This window comes from Arvicanthis niloticus, chromosome 1 (assembly GCF_011762505.2).
Source record: "Arvicanthis niloticus isolate mArvNil1 chromosome 1, mArvNil1.pat.X, whole genome shotgun sequence".
Classification (NCBI taxonomy): domain Eukaryota; kingdom Metazoa; phylum Chordata; class Mammalia; order Rodentia; family Muridae; genus Arvicanthis; species Arvicanthis niloticus.
The window spans coordinates 74,915,434-74,934,113 of record NC_047658.1 but is presented as its reverse complement, the minus strand read 5'-3'; the positions used below and the strand labels follow the sequence as shown (position 1 = coordinate 74,934,113).

Here is an 18,680-nt window from a genome sequence, read left to right as displayed (position 1 = left end):
AGGCACCTGAGCTACTTCATTTTTACTATTTCTTTATGCTTAAAGAAAAATGTAAGCTACTTGGGCTGTGATGCCAATATTGTGTGTCTATAACCTCAGATTTGGAAAGATAAGAAATTTGAATATTGTCTAAAAGAGAGAGACTTAGGACTTCAGAGCTCATTATTGACAGAAGACCTCAGAAGAAGCAAGCTAAGAAACATACACAAGAGAATTCATTAACTCACTATTTTCTAGACCCAACATTTCCATTTCAGCTGGGATTTGAGTCCCTCTGAAAATATGCATAGAATAAAGCAGAGAGGAGGTTGTAGAACCTGAAAATAAAGCAACTTGCTCCTAGACAAGACGCTGACTTACACCCGCCATTAGGAACATTAGCTGGAAACAGCAGGAACTTTTGAGCATCTTTTTGAATTTCTACTTGCTTCATGATACTTTGATCTCTGCTTCCAGCTGGTAGCAGGACTAGAGACACCTGAGCAGGGACTCAAGAGTTTGAAAACTTACATGAAGTTGGAGGAGCTCTGTCCATGCAACTCATCAAGTGGAAATTCTTTCTACCGATTCTCAAGTGTGAGAACAGGAAAGCCATTTCCTTGCTTTATAGGACACTACCAAAAGTTTGTTAACAGCTTGGCTGTTCCCAGTGACATTTTCAGAGTACCTCTGTAGATGAGAGGAAGAAATAAAATAGCACTACTTCACATCGGAAGGACACTTAACATACTTTGCCAACTTAGCAAAGTTTAATCCAATATAAAACTACTGGAGGAAAAAAAAAACTACATCTGTATTCTGTATACATCTGTATACATCTGTATAGAAGCCCCAAGGGAAGGTGAAGTGGTTAGGTACTGGCTTTTGAGCTCCCAAGGTAAGAAATTTGTATCTGTTTACGTAAAATGTGTAACCTCCCTTTATGCATTTTGAGACAAAAATCAATGTAGAGCAAACAGTAAGATCTTCAATTACTATGCCAATCAAGCTCCCTAGTACTTCGAATCCATGGTCCTTTAAGTCTCTCTGCTTTTTGATACTTTGAAAATTAAGAACATTTCCTGGGTCTATGTGTCCTCCTCCTTGTTGGATTCTCAGTACCTATCTTTATCCTCTGTAGTTTCCCTGGCTTCTCCCAATACCCACCAGATAGATGATGAGCACCCTCAAACTAACAACTGAATTGTGATACTCATTTTGCATTCTCACACATTTTAACTGTTAAGGTACTAATGACACCAAGAGAAGCCAGAGACTAATAAAGCATTAATATACATGACATGGATGAATAATTTGTACAAGGATGCCTCACTTTCACATCTTAAGCTGGATGCTGAGTTAGCTTTGTCTATTTATTTGGATGCCATATAACACAAGCTCCTGTTAATCTTAGACTCTTGGCCACATTGACATCTCCATGGCTTTTGGGACCATGCACCAGTAACAGCTTTCCAGAAAAGGAGCTCTTTCTCTGAATCCCTGTACCTTCTATCTAGTGCAAATGCTCTGCACTTGTAACAGAGGGAGCAAACATCAGAGCCCATGGTTGTATTTGGATAGGATTACTGAGGATAGTTACAAAACAGAAAATCTGTTCTTCGATGCCTTTTTCATCACTTCTCCCAGAAACAGAGTCTTTTTTTTAATGTTTTGTTTCTGTTTCTTCCCTGGCACACATGATATAACAATCTGTTTAAAACAGATATGATCACACCAATTCTAAAGTTTTAACTCTAAAATCAACACCTTCTCAAACACAATACTGCCTAGTATCAGATATAATCTTCCTCAGGATCTCAGGGAATGTAGGGCTGTGCAACAGAGATCACTAACATGAAAAATGTGTGCTATTCAAATGGGATTTGCTTCAGATAAATTTGGACTCATGAAATTCAGAAAATAAGCTGGGCAGTTTGGTGCATTTTTAAAATTCTGGCATTTAAAAGGTCAAGTCAAAAGGTTTATTGATTGTGATCATCCTACATAAAAAGTCCTTGTCAAAAAAAAAGTACAAAACAATAACAACAAAGGAACATGAACAAAGCAAAAATACTGAAACTACTTCATTGAAATCATGCCTCTGTACCTGTCAGAAATTCACACTTGAATAGTGTCTCTGCAGGAAATTTACTGAGATATCTAGGACATTAGCCAAACGCTTACACTAAATTGCATGCATGACAGAGTATTGCTTTCCTTTTAACAGAAAAATAACTAACCTTTCTTAAAATATCCTTCTTCAGGTAGAATGCTATGAGTAATATTTTCAGAAGGTCACCTACTAATGGTTAGATATCTGCTATTAAAAGCATATGATCATATATATTAGATGGGTCTACTATCAAGATAGAATTGAAAGCAAGAAGTTTGGAAATTGAGAGGTAAACTTATTTACTCATGGGAAAGAGTATCATGTCTGTTACTGGAGTCATGGCAGGTATCTGATATTATAAAACTAGGGTTCATATTGGCAAAACTTCAATAAGCCATCTCTTTTTAGGAAGATAAGGAAGCTTCACAGAATGGAGATTTGGAACTCTACTTTTGGGAGTGGCTTCATCTTGGTTGGAATTCTGGATGACAGTGACTCTCCTGAACTGCTCTGTGCCACATTCACATCCCTGTACATGTTGGCCATGATCAGCAATGGACTATTGCTCTTGGTCATCACCATGGATGCTCGGCTCCATGTCCCCATGTACCTTCTGCTCTGGCAGCTCTCTCTTATGGATCTCCTCCTCACATCAGTTATCACTCCCAAGGCTGTTATAGACTTTCTACTTAAAGACAACACTATCTCTTTTGGGGGCTGTGCCCTTCAGATGTTTCTGGAACTTACACTGGGTGGTGCAGAAGACCTTCTTCTGGCCTTTATGGCCTATGACAGGTATGTGGCTATTTGTCACCCTCTGAACTACATGATCTTCATGAAGCCTAGGATCTGCTGGCTTGGAGTGTTCATATCATGGACCCTGGCATCTCTTAGTGCAGTAGGATATACCATCTACACCATGCAATACCCTTTCTGCAAATCTAGGAAGATCAGACATCTGTTCTGTGAGATTCCTCCATTGCTGAAGCTGGCCTGTGCAGACACCTCCAAATATGAGCTCATGGTTTATGTGATGGGTGTGATCTTCCTACTTCTCCCTCTTGCTGCCATTCTTTCCTCTTATATACTAATTCTGCTCACTGTGCTCCACATGCCTTCACATGAAGGTAGAAAGAAAGCCCTTGTCACCTGTTCCTCACACCTAACTGTAGTTGGGATGTGGTACGGGGGAACTTCTTTTATGTATGTACTACCCAGTTCCTTTCACAGCCCCAAACAAGACAATATCGTCTCTGTTTTCTATACAATTGTCACCCCAGCTCTGAACCCCCTCATCTACAGTCTGAGGAATAAGGAAGTGACTGGGGCTTTGAGGAGAGTCCTGAGAGGACGCCTATTGCCAGAACACTCTACATTCTAAGTTGTTCTAGCAGGGGCCTTATAACCTCATTTATCCACAAAATTATATGATTTCTGCTATAAATGAAATTCTACTTAAAAATCATAACACTAAAAAATATATCATTTGATTAGAGACTTGGAACTTGATTATACATGTTAAATGCCCTTCAACACTATTCTTCATAAGGTACTCATAGGATATGATTGACAGTGTTTAAAATTACTTTTTATAGTTTTAAAAGCCTAACCCTTAATTTTTCCAAAGTAACCTTTAATTAAGATGTTCTAAACATATTACCACCTGGACATTACCCTTGAACTTTTAAATATATATTAGACCAAGACCAGAGAAAATACTTTTAAGTGATATCAGTGAGACCAGGCTTTGACCTTTGCACAAATTTTAAAGCAACTAATCTTGGTAAAATTACTTTTGATAGTGTTATCTAAAGCCCAGTTGGTAAAAGTTGACTATGTTTAAGTTTTAATGTCTTTCCAAGAATCAAATTTTGTGGATGTTCTGTCAGATATCTTGCTCTGTGTGTATGTGTGTGCATGCCCCCTTTTTCTTTTTCATCCTATTCTCCTCTTCCATTCCTCTTCTTCTTCCTCATCATTTTCTTCCTCCTTTCTACTTTCTTCTTATGCTTCAGTGATGAAAATTTAAGTGAATATTTATGCTTCTATAATGTGAATACTAAGAGCAAACAGGTGGAACAAACTGGCCTGTTCTATTTTTTCTAAGCACATCTTGAGATACATTAATAATTTCAAAAGATCTGTATGCATGATGTGTCTATCTGATAAGAACATTATGTAATGTGTATATGTATCAAAAATACCTTGTGGTACTCTTTTTGTATGCACAATTTTATAGAATTTGTATCATTTAAGACCTAAGTAAGAATGGCCATCATTAAGAGTACAAATGGCAACAAACACTGTCATAAGTGAAACTGGCCTGAAGTTCTATTCCTTTGTTGAGTCTTTGTGTAGTTTGGGTATCGGAGTTACTGTTCTTCATAGAATAAATTAGATAGTGTTCCTTGCATTTTTATTTTGTAGAATAGTTTGGGTAGTATTTGTATTAGCTCTTCTTTGAAGATCTGGTAGAATTCTGCACTAAAACCATTTTGCCCTGAGATTTGGGGGGTGGGGGTGGAAGGTTTTTAATGACTGCTTTTATTTCTTTAGGGGTTATGGGACTGTTTAGTTTACCAAATCTTGATTTAACTTTGGTACATGGTATCTCTCTAGAAAATCATATCTTTCATCTAGATTTTCCAGTTATGTCAAATATAGTCTTCTGTAGTAAGATGAGATGATTTTTTTCAACTTCCTAAGTTTCTGTTGTTTGTCTCTTTTTATTTCTGATTTTGTTAAATTGGATACTGTCTCTGTGCCTTTTAGTTAGTTTGGCTAAGGATTTATTTATCTTGTTGATTTTCTGGAAGAATCAGCTGTTGGTTTTGTTGATTCTGTATATCATTTTCTTTGTTTCTAATTTCAGCCCTGATTTTGACTGTTTCCTGCCTTCTACTTCTCTTGTATGTGTTTACTTCTTTTTGTTCTAGTGGTTGTTAACAGCAACCTAAAGATTGAGTAAAGATCTTCATTAACCCTATGTCCAATAAAAGGCTAATATCCCCAATATATTAAAAATTCAAGAAGTTAATCTTCAAAAACCCAAATAACCGAATTAAAAAATAGAATATCGAGATAAAAAGAGAATTCTCAACAAAGGAATCTCAAATGGATGAGAAGCACTTAAAGAAATGTCCATCATTCTTAGTCATCATGGAAATGTAAATCAAAAGGACCTTATAATTCCATTTACATCCATCAGAATGGCTAAGATCAAATCCTCAGGTGATAGCAAGGATGTTGAGAAAGAGGAGTACTCATCCACTGCTTGTGGGATTGCAAACTGGAACAACCATTCTGGAAATCCATCTGATGGTTCCTCAGAAAATTAGAAATAGTTTTACCTCAAGACTCAGATATATTGTTCCTGAGCGTATACCCAAAAGATGTTTCACCTCACTAGAACGTGCTCTACTACATTCATAGCAGCCTTATTCCAGAAACTGGAAGCAACCTAGATGTCCCTCAACTGAAGAACGAATACGGAAAATGTGGTTCATCTACACAATGGGATACTAGTCACATATTAAAAATGAGAACATCAAGAATTTTGCAGGCAAATTGATGGAACTAGAAAATATCATCCTGAATGAGGTAACCCCAACCCAAAAGGATATGCATGGTATATGCTCACTGATAAGTGAATATTAGTCAAAAAGTACAAAATATCCATGATACTCTTAAGTGTGTGGTCTTCCATTGGAGCATGCTCAACCTACCAGAGGCCTTAAATCCAATCAGAAAACTGTTGGTTACTCCAAAGACATTTTTCAATTATTGCATGAATGGGCATATCTTGCCAGAATGGTTATTGTAGCCTGTAGGGTTCACACTTACATAGAACTGATGATTTAACATGTTTTTGGAGAAATTTATATGGAAGCACTTTGTTTACATAACTCCCACCATTACCCACTCCTCAGGTATGCAGTTTTATTTTCTAAGAATTTTTATAGATATATCTCAATTGCCCTATTACTGCCAGTGATAAGCTATGGCATCTATGTGTATTTATATAGTGAATATTTTGTCTCTGAAAGCAGTTAAATAATTTTCATTAATATTGACTCTCTATAATATTGAATAGATTTATTTCTATTAATACTGAATAGATTTATTTCTATTTTTCTGCTTAATAAAAGGAAATTAAACTCTTTCTTTAGCCCTCACTCATGGCACCAAGACATGAGCACATACAGAAGCTGTGATAGATTGCCAGTGAAAAATGCAAATATCTCACATCTAGAACTACCTAAAAGAGCCATACTGAATTGAAGCAAAATAAGGAAAGCAGCTTTCCACAAAGGCTGAGAAGAGGACATTATATTCTAGGATAGAAGGATGATCAAAAAGAAACCTTTGTAGTTCTATTCAGTTCCATTTTGATTTTCATTTAGAACTACATAAAAACGTTGGAAAGTATGGTGAGGTCTTTGTGTGTATATGTGTGTCCGTAATCTCACCAGATGGCAGGATAAGGAAACTGAATCCTACATTCAAGGGGAAGAGAAACCTAGAGCCTCAGAGCTCATTTAGTGACAGTACACCTCAAGAAAGGCAAACCAGAAAACACACCCAAGAGGACTCATTAACTTGTTACAGAGACAAACATTTTCAAGGAGGTCATTTGAAGTAAGATATAAGTCCATCTAAAAATATGCATAGAATTATGAAGAGAGGGGTTCTTGGGAATAAAAAAACAAGGCTCTGGTGTACCCCTGGCCCCAGGGATGTTTAATAGCACTAGACAGGGACCTTAGAGATTTTGATCAAGTTTTCTACTTCCTTACCACAACTTTGATATTGGCAGCAGAAACATGATAACCTCAGTGTGACACACAAAAACAGTCTAAAGACTGACAGGAAGCTAGAGCAGCTGCTCATTCCATGCAAGTTGTTTGAGTTGGCAGTTTCTAGTAATTCTGCTCAAGTATGAGAACAGGAGAAACATTTTGTTGCTGTGTTGGACACTGGCCAAAATCTGTTAGCTGCTTGACTGTCCCCATGGTCATATCCAGAGATGTCTGCAGATGAAAAGAGTTAATAACACATCCTTGACACCTAACATGGTGGATTTGTAATATACTGTACCAATTTAGCAAAATTTAAACCAAAACTTGTTGAAGGAAACCACATCTCCCCTCCAATGTTTGAGATGAAATATCCTCAGCTGCCAAACAATCCAATGTGAAGCCAGGGTCCAGGAAGCTAGGATTCCTAATACTTAAGGTAAGGAATTTTATCTCCTATAACTGACTTCATACTCTGAGTTGGCTTCATCTGTCCTGTTCCATGATGTGCAGCAAGGCTTCTTTCAATCTTAGAAGCCTCCCCATACTGGCTTCTCCATGGCTTTTGGTGCCATACTACAATATCAGCTTCACAGAAAGGAAACTTTTTTAAAATCTCTCTTCCCCTTCTATCTAAAATAAATGTTCTGTACTTACAGGAGGGAGAATGGACATTAGGATCAATGGCTGGATTAGGATGGGATTGTTTGGACAGATTACAGCACAAAATATTTACTCCATATTACCTAAGCATAAACAGAACCACTTTTATATGAAGGGCAGAAATCTTTTATTTCTGTATCTTTGCAGACATGCATTGTACAATAATCTGTCAAAATAGAAAAAATATGTTCACATTGATCCTAAAGGTTTAAATGTACCCCCCCCTTAATATTTTCTCAAATTCAATTTTCCAAAGGTTTAGACAGTAATCCTTTTTCAGGCTAATGGGGAGTGTGGGGCTTTGAAATGGGTAATTAAGGTGGACAACCTTGTATTCATCCAGTAGATTGACTATGAACAAATGTGGACTTACAGAATATAGAAAATGAGCTGGACAATTTGTTTCATTCTTAAAATGCCAGCACTGACGAGGTTGAAGCAAGATGTTCTTGTGGCCACCTTGGACTGTATAGAAAGAAGAGCACACATCTTTAATGCCAGCATTCGAGAGGTAGAAGCAGGTAGACCTCTGTGATTTTGAGACCAATCTGATCTATAGAGTGAGTTCCAGGACAGCCAGGGTTACACATAGAAACCCTGTCTTAAATAAAACAAAAGATAAAAAGAAAAGAAAGAATAACAATAAACCCAGAAATATGGACAAGCAATGGACATAATTTATTAAAGCCACCCCTCTATATCAGTTGAGAACTTAATATTTAAAATATGTCTATTCACAAAGAAAACTGGAATATTAAAACTATTAACCAAATTTACACTAAAGAAATGATGGGGTATTTTGTTAATCATAAAAAAGACATAATTTGGTCTTTATAGAGAGATACTTTTTCAGGTTATATCTTATATCTTCTTCTTCTTCTTCTTCTTCTTCTTCTTCTTATTATTATTATTATTATTATTATTATATTTTCATCATGTTATAACCTATTTTAAAAATGTTCACTGCAATCTATGATCTCCATTTAGATAAATCTTTCTTCAAGATATAATCATCAACTTGAAATTTAGAAACCAAGAAGCAAAGCTATTCACTCGTGGAAAAGATGTCATTTTACTGGAGTCCTGTTGGACATTCTAAGTGAACTCTGATGTTACAAAACCAGGATTCATATTAGCAAAATTGTGTTGAAGCTTCTTATTTTGGCTACTAAAGAAATGACACAGAATGGAGTCCTGGAACTCCACATTGGGAGGTGCCTTCATCTTGATGGGGATTCTGGATGACAGTGACTCTCCTGAACTGCTCTGTGCTGTAATCACAGCCCTGTACATGTTGGCTATGACCAGCAATGGACTGCTGCTCCTGGTCATCACCATGGATGCACAGCTCCATGTACCCATGTACTTTCTGCTTGGGCAGCTCTCTCTCATAGACTTCTTTCTCACATCAATTATTATTCCCAAAGCTGTCGTGGATTTTCTGCTCAAAGACAACACCATCTCATTAGAGGGTTGTGCCCTTCAGATGTTTCTGGCACTCACACTTGGTGGTGCAGAAGACCTCCTTCTGGCCTTCATGGCCTATGACAGATATGTGGCTATTTGTCAGCCCCTGAATTATATGGTTTTGATGAGGCCAAGCATCTGCTGGCTTGGAGTAGCCACAACATGGATCCTGGGATTCCTAAGTGCTCTAGGATATACCATCCACACAATGCAATATCCCTTCTGCAAATCCCATAAGATCACACATCTATTTTGTGAGATCCCTCCATTGCTGAAGCTGGCTTGTGCAGACACCTCCAAATATGAACTCATGGTTTATGTGATGGGTGTGGCCTTTCTAATTCCCCCACTTGCTACCATCCTGGCTTCCTATATATTAATTCTTTTCACAGTGCTCAAGAAACCTTCAAATGAAGGTAGAAAGAAAGCCCTTGTCACCTGTTCTTCCCACTTGACAGTAGTTACTCTGTACTATGGGGCTCTCACAGTTATGTATGTCCTACCCAGTTCCTATCTTAGTCCCAAACAAGAGAACATCCTCTCTGTTTTCTACACTGTAGTAACCCCAGCTCTAAACCCCATAATTTATAGCCTGAGGAATAAGGAGGTCACTGGGGCCTTGAGGAGGGTCTTGGGCAAGTGGTTTCTGCCTAAACAGTCAACTTTTAGGGGCTTCTAATAAGCATCTTCTAGACTTAATTCTTTCTCAGTGTCAGCAGATTTGTGTTATAAATGAAATTATCTCAATGAAACCAAGGAAGTGAATGTGTTTCTTTTTCTAGAGAAGCAGAGAATATGTATCCTTAATAAAAGTTCTTGGAATCTTCTCATCATTTTGGTTTTTACAAGAATAGGTTCACGCTATTTAAAATTATCCATTGTTTTTGAAAGTTAGTCTCTGTTTCCCAGAGTAGCTGTTTTTTGAGGGTTTCGGGGATAGTCAGACAAGACCACTTTGGTCTTGTGTCCATACTGAACCTAAAAATCAGAGAAAGTAATCTTAAGTGGGTTTCTCTAAGATCAATAGAAGAGAATTTTGAGGTTTGCACAAATTTTAAACCAACTATTCTTGGTATGATATAAATCAACATAGAAAGTTTTGTCTAACGACCACTTGGCAGAGCCCTGCATAATGTTCTCTTTCTCTCCCTTTAAGCACCAGCTTATATGGATAGCCTGATGGACAACTTTTCTTGGATTCAGTGTGTATGTTGTGGTATGTGTGTGTTGATGTGTGTGTGTGTGACATAACATACCTCATCCCTTTCTTCTCCTAGTCCTTCTCCTTCTCTTTCCTTCTCCTCTTCCTTTTCCTCTGCCTTCTTTTTCTTCTTGTAGGGATTGGTAATGAAATGGTCATTTTTAATTGTAACTTGTAAATAATATATTAAAAAGAGCAAAATAAAACTGTGGTTGTCATTTGTCCTAATCATGTTTCAAAGTATCTTAACAATTGTAAATGTTTCATACGTTTGGTGTGTATACTTTAAAAAATATACAATCTGAACATATGTCAAAATAACCGAAAGCACCCCAAGTATAGACTTGGTTTTTATGCCTTTTTTTAATCAGTGAAAAACCTAATCAGGATTACCATTATGAAAACATAAATAACAGCAAATAGTGGCATGGGGAAGTTTACATGCACATTGTTAGCAAGAGAGTAAACTAGTGATCTACCTTCATAAATCTATCTAGAGGTTTCTCAGAAAGCTAAACTCAAACTACCATATGACCATTCCATATTCTCCTAGGAGTATACTGAAAAGAATCTGTAAATCTTTTCAGTATACTGAAAAGAATTGTAGAGACACTTGTTTGTTCATATTCATTCTGTTCTGTTTATAATGGCTAGAGATGGAATAGCAATAAAAATTTAGTCAGCTAAAAAGAAAAACAAAATTAGAAGAAAGAAAAGAAAAAAGAAAAGAAAATTAAAAGAAAAAAGAAAATAAAATTGGTAGGCAACTTGATACAACTAAAAAGTAATTTTCTTAAGACTTGTTTATTTTATATGAGTATACTCTCATTGCCTTCAAACACACCAGAAGTGGGCAGTGGATCTCATTATAGATCTCATGGAAGGGTATTTAGTTTTGTATGTTTAACTTGATGCATCCGTAGAAGAAGCAAGAAAAGTTTGTGGAGGAGATTATAGTGTGGGTGGCTTTAAAGAGAGATGGTAGCAGAACATAGAGGGTATGAAAGTAGAGATGGGAATATTGGGGGTGGAATGAAGTTATAAAAGGTAAAAAAGACATAGGATAAAGGCGGGGTGTTGATAAAAATAAAGGCTGTATGGAAAAATCATATGGAAACCTACTATCTTGTAACTCAACTTAAAAAATAAATTTAAAATTTGTTTGAAACTGTTTTTCCAGCTGTATTAAATATGTAATATATAATGGTATATTACTGATTTGGGAAATTTATTAATGCCTTCTAAGGCTTTGTTTTTAATGTAGAATAAATAGTCTTAGAACTGGTTAAATTATAAAATGAAATGAACATTATTATTATTATTATTATTATTATTATTATTGCTATTACTATTTACATTGATGTCATAGAAATTGAAAATATAAGAGTGCAAACAAAGTTTACAGTGTTTTCAGTAGCAGAAACCTATCATCTATTTATAGTTTGCAACCAAAAACTTCAGCAATAGTTTATGTTGAATTGCATGCCTTGGGGTTTTTGTACCATAATAACACACTGGAGAGTGACTTATATTTGTAACTTAAATTTTCATTAATAATCCATGTCTTCTGTGATCATCAGTGTTCACCCATATGGAGTAACTCTGTGCAAACTCCCTTTAAAAGAAGTATATTTTAATTAGCTCAGAAACAAAGGGGGTTTATAAAATTTTCTTCATAGATCCTATTTGTTAATAAGCTTCTCCTATCTTACCTCTCCAACCCTGCCCACATACCTTTTTAAACCTTTGGCTCCTGGTATTCCCCTCCACACACTGTTTTTTTACACCATTGTATTGTAATATCCACTCTTGTTATATTGTTTGAGTTGAAAAATTATAGGTTCCAGTGTATCTTCATTATATACACTTTAAAACACTTAGACTTTACCTGTCTGCCTCATTTCTCCATCCTCATCTTACTAGATGCTTGAACCTTCCTGTACCCCACATTTCAGCTCTCTACTTTCACCTACACTCTATTCCCTCCCACAATGCATGCACCTCTGCTGGCATTTCACAGCCCATTAATTCTTCTTTCACTCTTTCCATGTTCTGTCATCCTTGCTGGTTTTGAGAGTGACTTTGAATCAGAACTTGAAAATGAATCCCAATTAGGGCTAAGCACGCACAGTGATGTATACTCAGTATTTTTACCACTTAAGAGTCAATGCATTGATTTCTTGAGAAACTTCTACAACTAGAAAGAGACAGAGGATTTAAGAGCATGAGAGTGGAGAAAAGGGAAAGGTAAGGCAGTGTCTCTCTGTTTCTGGGGACTGATAGAATAAGCACTTTCAAGGGAAGAGAAAATGATCAACTGTCTATGTTGCTGACATTGTGGGAAAGGAGGATAAGAAAGGGCTTTCCATATAGCTCATAATGATGAATTGGCAATAACAGGCACATGGAATGAGAAAAGAACTTGATTGGGATTGAATTCCTGTGACTAGATGATCATCAGAGAAGAAAATAAACACAGAAATTCATTTTCTTTCTTTCTTTTTTTTCCTTTATGTGAAGAAACTAAAGAAATAGGGCAGTAATGGAAAGAAATGGAGTTGTGGGGAACAGTATCTATGATGAGGAAATCAGAATTTATTTGTACTTTATAGTTATCTTTCAGACAATAGAAGAAAACAGATTTCTTTAAAAAGAAATGATAAAAAAAGAAATGATTGTTTAGGGATACATTTTTGAGGAGGCCAATGAAATTGGACAATGGCTAGCAATTGATAGGTAATTATATTGAGGAAAACCAACACAAGTTGTTTAAGTACAGATGCAGGTGGATGGAAGATTTGAACAGATTAAAGCCAACTCTGTTGGCTGAATACTCTGTTCTAAATAAAGTATGGGGCAAGGCTATCAGCTGAGACCAAAAGTATCAAGCATCTATTAAAAAGTAATCAAGCATATATTTGGGAAACATAACAATATACTTTGTGCTATGTGTTGTAAGCTAAGCATGGTAAAAATGCTTAAATTGTAAATTAGCTTAGAGTTGAATATTCTCATGATCTTATTTACATTGGGTTTTTATGATGTAGAAAATATTAATAACTTCATAAAGAGGATAGAGATACCACAATTGAGAATGTAGCCACATCAACATTATCTGTTTCAATTGTCCTATATTTTAGTATGTAAAAGAAACTCTCAGTACCACATGGTCAAGACACTAAATATACAGAACAAAGAAAGGATCTTAAAAACTTCCAGGGAAAAAGACCAACTCACACACTAAGGCAGGTCCATTAGAATAAAATCTGACTTTTTAATAGAGACTTTGAAAATCAAAAGGGCCTAGAATGATATACTAAAAGCTCTGAAAGGCCACATAGAGTAGCCTGACTACTTACTGTACCCAGAAAAGTACCTATTAGAGTAGAAAGAGAAAGAAAACCATTTCATAATCAGACCAAACTTAAGGAATTTTTATTCACCAAACCATCTCTACGGAGAATAGAAGGAATATCTCAGTCTGCAGAGATTATACACACCCAAAAAGATACAAGGGATAAATAATCTCAGAAAAGTTAACCATAAGAGGTCTGAAAAAAATCACACTATAAACACTGTCTAATAATAACTCAATACTAATGGTCTTAATTCCACAATAAAAAGACACAAATTAACAGATTCGATTAGAAAATAGGATCCATCATTTTGTTGTCTCTAAGAAACACACCTCATCATCAAGAACAGTGCTACCTTAAAGTAAAAGATATCACTCTATAAAAACAATATTCAGTGTCAACACAATCTACACACTAATTCCAATGCAACTAATCACAGAGATTAAACATATAATCTTAATGTTTATATTGAAACAAAAATTCCATGATAACCCAAGCAGTCTTGAACAATAAAGTTACTACAGAAGGTATTACCATTCTTGTTTTCAGGTTACATGAAATAAATCTATAGTAACAAAACAATAAAGCATCAGACTGACAGAAAAATAGTCATATTCATCAGCTGAATAGATTTGAGGAAACTTATGTTTTTCTTACTCTACATAAAAGTTTACTCTAAATGAATAAAGAACTTCAACTTATAACCCAATCCTGCATCTTAAGAAATTTAGGAATACACACCAATTTCTAGACATGGGAAAGGACTTTCTGAACAGGATCCTAGTGGAGCTGGTATTAAGACAAACAATAAATAAATAGGACCTCATAAAATTAAAAACCTGTGTGTCAAAGGAGATAGCATCAATAGATTGAAGCCACTGCCTTAAAAACAAACAAACAAACAAAAAACAAAATGACAAAATAAAATATTTTATCAGCTCCACCTCTGACAGTGGGTTAGTATCTTGCATATGCAAAGGATGCAAAAACAACACTAAGAAAGCAAACAATTATAATTTTGGTAGGATAGAATAGTTGAGCTCTGGTGGAGACACATTGCCCTAGTTGTTATTGATTGTTGTCTAACCATCTAGGTTTGGGGTTATTACAGGTCTAGATGCTAATTTCTGGATTTGTCTTTGTTGGGTAGGAGTTTTTCTTGGTTTCTGTTTCTTTGATGGCTTTTCACAGGGGGAAGAAGGTCAGAGTATGGCCTGTGAGATCCACAGAAGGCATGGACAGGAGTTAGAGGGACTTGCAGTTGGTGTTCTGTTGTAAACCTAGGGGTGTCCCTGAGAATTGGGTCTGGGGGTGGGTGACGTGGAGTTCAGGGAAGGTCTTCAATCAGTCTAAGAACATGTTAAGTCTAAAAATTCCAGATGAAAAGCATCCAGAAATGTGTAACGCTATGAGTTAACCAAACCTAAGAATCAACAGGAATAAAAGAAGAAAAAGAATTCCACCTCAAATATTCAAAAAATATCTTAACAAAATCATAGAAAAATTACTTGTAAATGCTTGTAAAGGGATGAGAAGCATATAGAACACCAACTAGATTAGAGTAGAAAAAAAATTCCCTTGCCGCATAATACAACACTAAATATACAGAAGATAGAAACAATATTAAAAGCTGCAAGGGGAAAAGACCAAGTAATGTATAAAGGCCAAACCATTATAATTACATCCAACTTCTCAATGGAGACTCTAAAAGCAAGAAGGGCCTGAACAGATTCTAAGAGGTAACAGATTCCAACCCATATAACTATACCCAAGGAAACTTTCAATCACTATAGATGGAGAAAATAAGATATTCCATGATAAAGTAAAATTTAAACAGTAGTTATCTATAAATCTAGCTGTACAAAAGTTTCAAGAAGAAAAATTCCAGCCCAAAGAGGTTAACTACACCCATGAAAACAAAAGAAATAAATAATCTCATACCATCAAAACCAAAGAGAGAGAGAGAGAGAGAGAGAGAGAGAGAGAGAGAGAGAGCATCATCACCACCACTAGCAACACTAAAGGAAGTAATAATCATTAGTCCTTGATATCTGTCAATATTAATGGTCCCAAATTCCTGATAAAAAGACACAGACTAATAGAATGGATGTGAAAACAGGATGCATCTTTCTGCTACATATAAAAAACATATATCAACATCAAAGATAGACATTAACTCATGGTTAAATATTGGAAAAAAGATATTTCAGGCAAATGAACCTAAGAATCAAGCAAACAGACTCAAGAAACAATAAAATAAAAATAAAAAAGAACGATAGAAAGAATCAATAAAACAAAGAGTTAATTTTCTGTGAAAACCAACAAGATAAACAAACCCTTATCGAAACTAACTAGAGGACACAGAGAATTAGTAAAATGGGAAACAAAAAGACAGACATAACAACAGACATGGAGGAGATCTGAAGAATCATCAAGACATACTTTAAACATTTGCACTCCAAAAATTTGGAAAGTAGAAAATAAATGAACAATTTTCTTGATAGGCACCACTTACCAGAGATAAATCAAGATGTGATAAACAATTTAAATAGACCTATAAACCCTAGTAAAATAGCAGCAGTCATTAAATGACTTCCAATCAATAAACACCCAGAGCCAGTTTTAATGCAGATTCAACAAGACTTTTGTAGAAGAGTTCATTCCAATACTTCCATAAAATAGAAACAGAAGAAACATCACCAAATTCATTTTATGAGACCACAGATACCCTGATAACCAAATACATAAAGACCCAACCAAGAAAGAGAATTAAACCAGGGAGCTCCCAGAGACTGAGCCAACCAGGAGCATACATAGGCTTGTCCAATGCCCCTGGCACATATGTAGCATCAGTCTACCTGGTCTGGCCTCAGTGGAAGAAGATGCACTTAATCCCCAAGAACCTTGAGTCCCCAGGAAATAGTGAGGCCCCGTGGCAGGGGTTGGGGGGAGTATTGTCTTGGAGGTAAGGGGGGGAGAGAAATGGGATGAGGAACTGTGGAAAGGTAGACTGGAGAGGGGACACTGGAATGTAAATAAATAATATAATTTAACTTTTAAAAATTAGAACAAGGCTAAGAGTACAGGCATTCCTACTTTGTACAAATACATGTACTAGAGGATAAACTAAGACCTTGAATATTAAAAAAAAGAATTAGAGACCAATATTCTTTATGAACATAGATGCAAAAATAGTCAGTAAAATACTTGCAAACCAAATCCAAGAACACACAAAAGCATCATCCACCATGATTGAGTATGCTTCACCCCATCAAGGGCTGGTTCAACATATGAAAATCAGTAAATATAATCTATCATACAAACAAACTGAAAGAATAAAAACCACATGATTATTTCAAATGATGCATAAAAAGCATTTGACAAAATTCAACACTCTTTCATGATAAAATTACTGGAGAGATTATGAGTACAAGGGACATACCTAAATATAATAAAAGCAATTTACAGCAAGCCTATAGCCATCATATTAAGTAGAGAGAAACTCAAAACAAGTCCACTAAAAACAGGAACAAGGCAAGGCTGTCTACTCTCTCCAGATCTATTCAATACAGTACTTCTACCTACAGCAATAAAAGAACTAAAGGAAATAAGGGGTATATAACTTGGAAAAAAGAAATTAAAGTATTGGTATTTATAGAAGATATGATGTACACATAAGGAACCCAAAAGTTCTAGCAGAGAATACCTACAGATAATAAACACCTTCAGCATAGTGGTTGGATACAAAATTAATGCACAGAAATCAGCAGCCCTCCTCTACACAAATTATAATGGACTGAGAAAGAAATCAGGTATATAACACATTTCACAATAGCCACAATAATATTAAATATCTTGGGAGTGATTTTTTTTTTTGGTTTTTGAAGACAGGGTTTTTCTGTGTAGCCCTGGCTGTACTGGAACTCACTCTGTAGACCAGGCTGGCCTTGAACTCAGAAATCTGCCTGCCTCTGCCTCCCAAGTGCTGGCTTTGGGAGTGATCTTCATCAAGCAAATGAAAGACTTGTATGACAAGAGACTCAAGTCTTTGAAGAAAGAAATTGAAGGAGATAACAAAAGATAAAAAGATCTCTCATACCCATTTGCAATAGGATTAACATAGTAAAAATGGCCATCCTACCAGAAACAATCTACAGATTCAATGCAATCACCATCAAAATTCCAACACAAGGTTTACAGACCTTGAAAGACAATTCTTCATATGGAAAACAAAACCATGATGGCTAAAAACAGTCCCTACATGATTAGAGAACTTCTGGGAGTATCATTATTCCTGATTTCAAGTTGTACTATATAGGGAGCTCTAGTAACAAAAACTAGTATTGGCATAAACCAGACATGTTGATCAATGGATTCAAGGATTCCAGGATGGGACATATGATGTGGAAGTTTCTGGATATGTCAGGTGATACAGACTCACATGGTGTTTTGCTAATACAGATTCATGTCACAAAGCTACCTCATGTGGTGTTTGCTGAGGCAAAACTCATGAGAGGACATGTGATGTTTGAAGGGAGTATTAATAGGACTCAATTGACAGTGATGGTGTACTTGCATAGCTAGATCTACAATGCTTCATTGGTGTCATGCCTTTGTCTTCGCTGATCTTCACTGTATTGAGAGAGGCACAGCAGAGAACTTCTCCTTGTGACTCCTGCTGACTTGTGCCAATTCAGTGGAGGTCTGGAGTTTCTGTTAGATCTTGCCACCTCTGGTGATTCATGTTTGTTTACCTGACACTACTGAACTGAACTGATGGTATCCTGACAAACGGAGATTGGAATCACTCCAAGGAACTACTTATAAAACAATCCACATTCCCTTGTCCTTTTTACCATCGTTTCTCTCCTACCTTTGGATGGTGGGATAGAAGGGGGTGTCAAAGCATTTGAGAACACTTATTAAAAGTAAGTTTTAAAAATTCAAGGCCTACAGACTTGGACACTACAAAACATTTACACTGCAATTTATCCTGCTTTCAAAGTGTACAGGGGGATAATGGGAGCACAGAATTTATAGGAGTGGCCAAAAATATCTGCTTTAACTTGAGGCTCAAACCATGAAAGGGAGCCCATGCCAGATAC

At 36.1% G+C, this 18,680-nt stretch overlaps 2 protein-coding genes across 2 annotated transcripts; both read left to right on the top strand.

Annotated features, from left to right (window-relative positions):
- The first annotated feature begins 335 nt into the window (after positions 1-335).
- Positions 336-4,505, top strand: LOC117698777 (olfactory receptor 2AG1-like). Its single transcript, XM_034490400.2, has 2 exons — positions 336-877; positions 2,501-4,505. Exon 2 carries the CDS (start codon positions 2,523-2,525, stop codon positions 3,471-3,473), a length of 951 nt encoding a protein of 316 aa, XP_034346291.1. The 5' UTR covers positions 336-877; positions 2,501-2,522; the 3' UTR covers positions 3,474-4,505.
- Positions 4,506-4,650: 145 nt separating this feature from the next.
- Positions 4,651-11,322, top strand: LOC117714955 (olfactory receptor 2AG1-like). Its single transcript, XM_076940042.1, has 2 exons — positions 4,651-7,327; positions 8,539-11,322. Exon 2 carries the CDS (start codon positions 8,738-8,740, stop codon positions 9,695-9,697), a length of 960 nt encoding a protein of 319 aa, XP_076796157.1. The 5' UTR covers positions 4,651-7,327; positions 8,539-8,737; the 3' UTR covers positions 9,698-11,322.
- The last annotated feature ends 7,358 nt before the right edge of the window (positions 11,323-18,680 follow it).

Excerpts from the sequence above, each read along its gene's own strand:
- LOC117698777 (XM_034490400.2), top strand. The coding sequence starts at position 2,523 with ATGGAGATTTGGAACTCTACTTTTGGGAGTGGCTTCATCTTGGTTGGA.
- LOC117714955 (XM_076940042.1), top strand. The coding sequence starts at position 8,738 with ATGGAGTCCTGGAACTCCACATTGGGAGGTGCCTTCATCTTGATGGGG.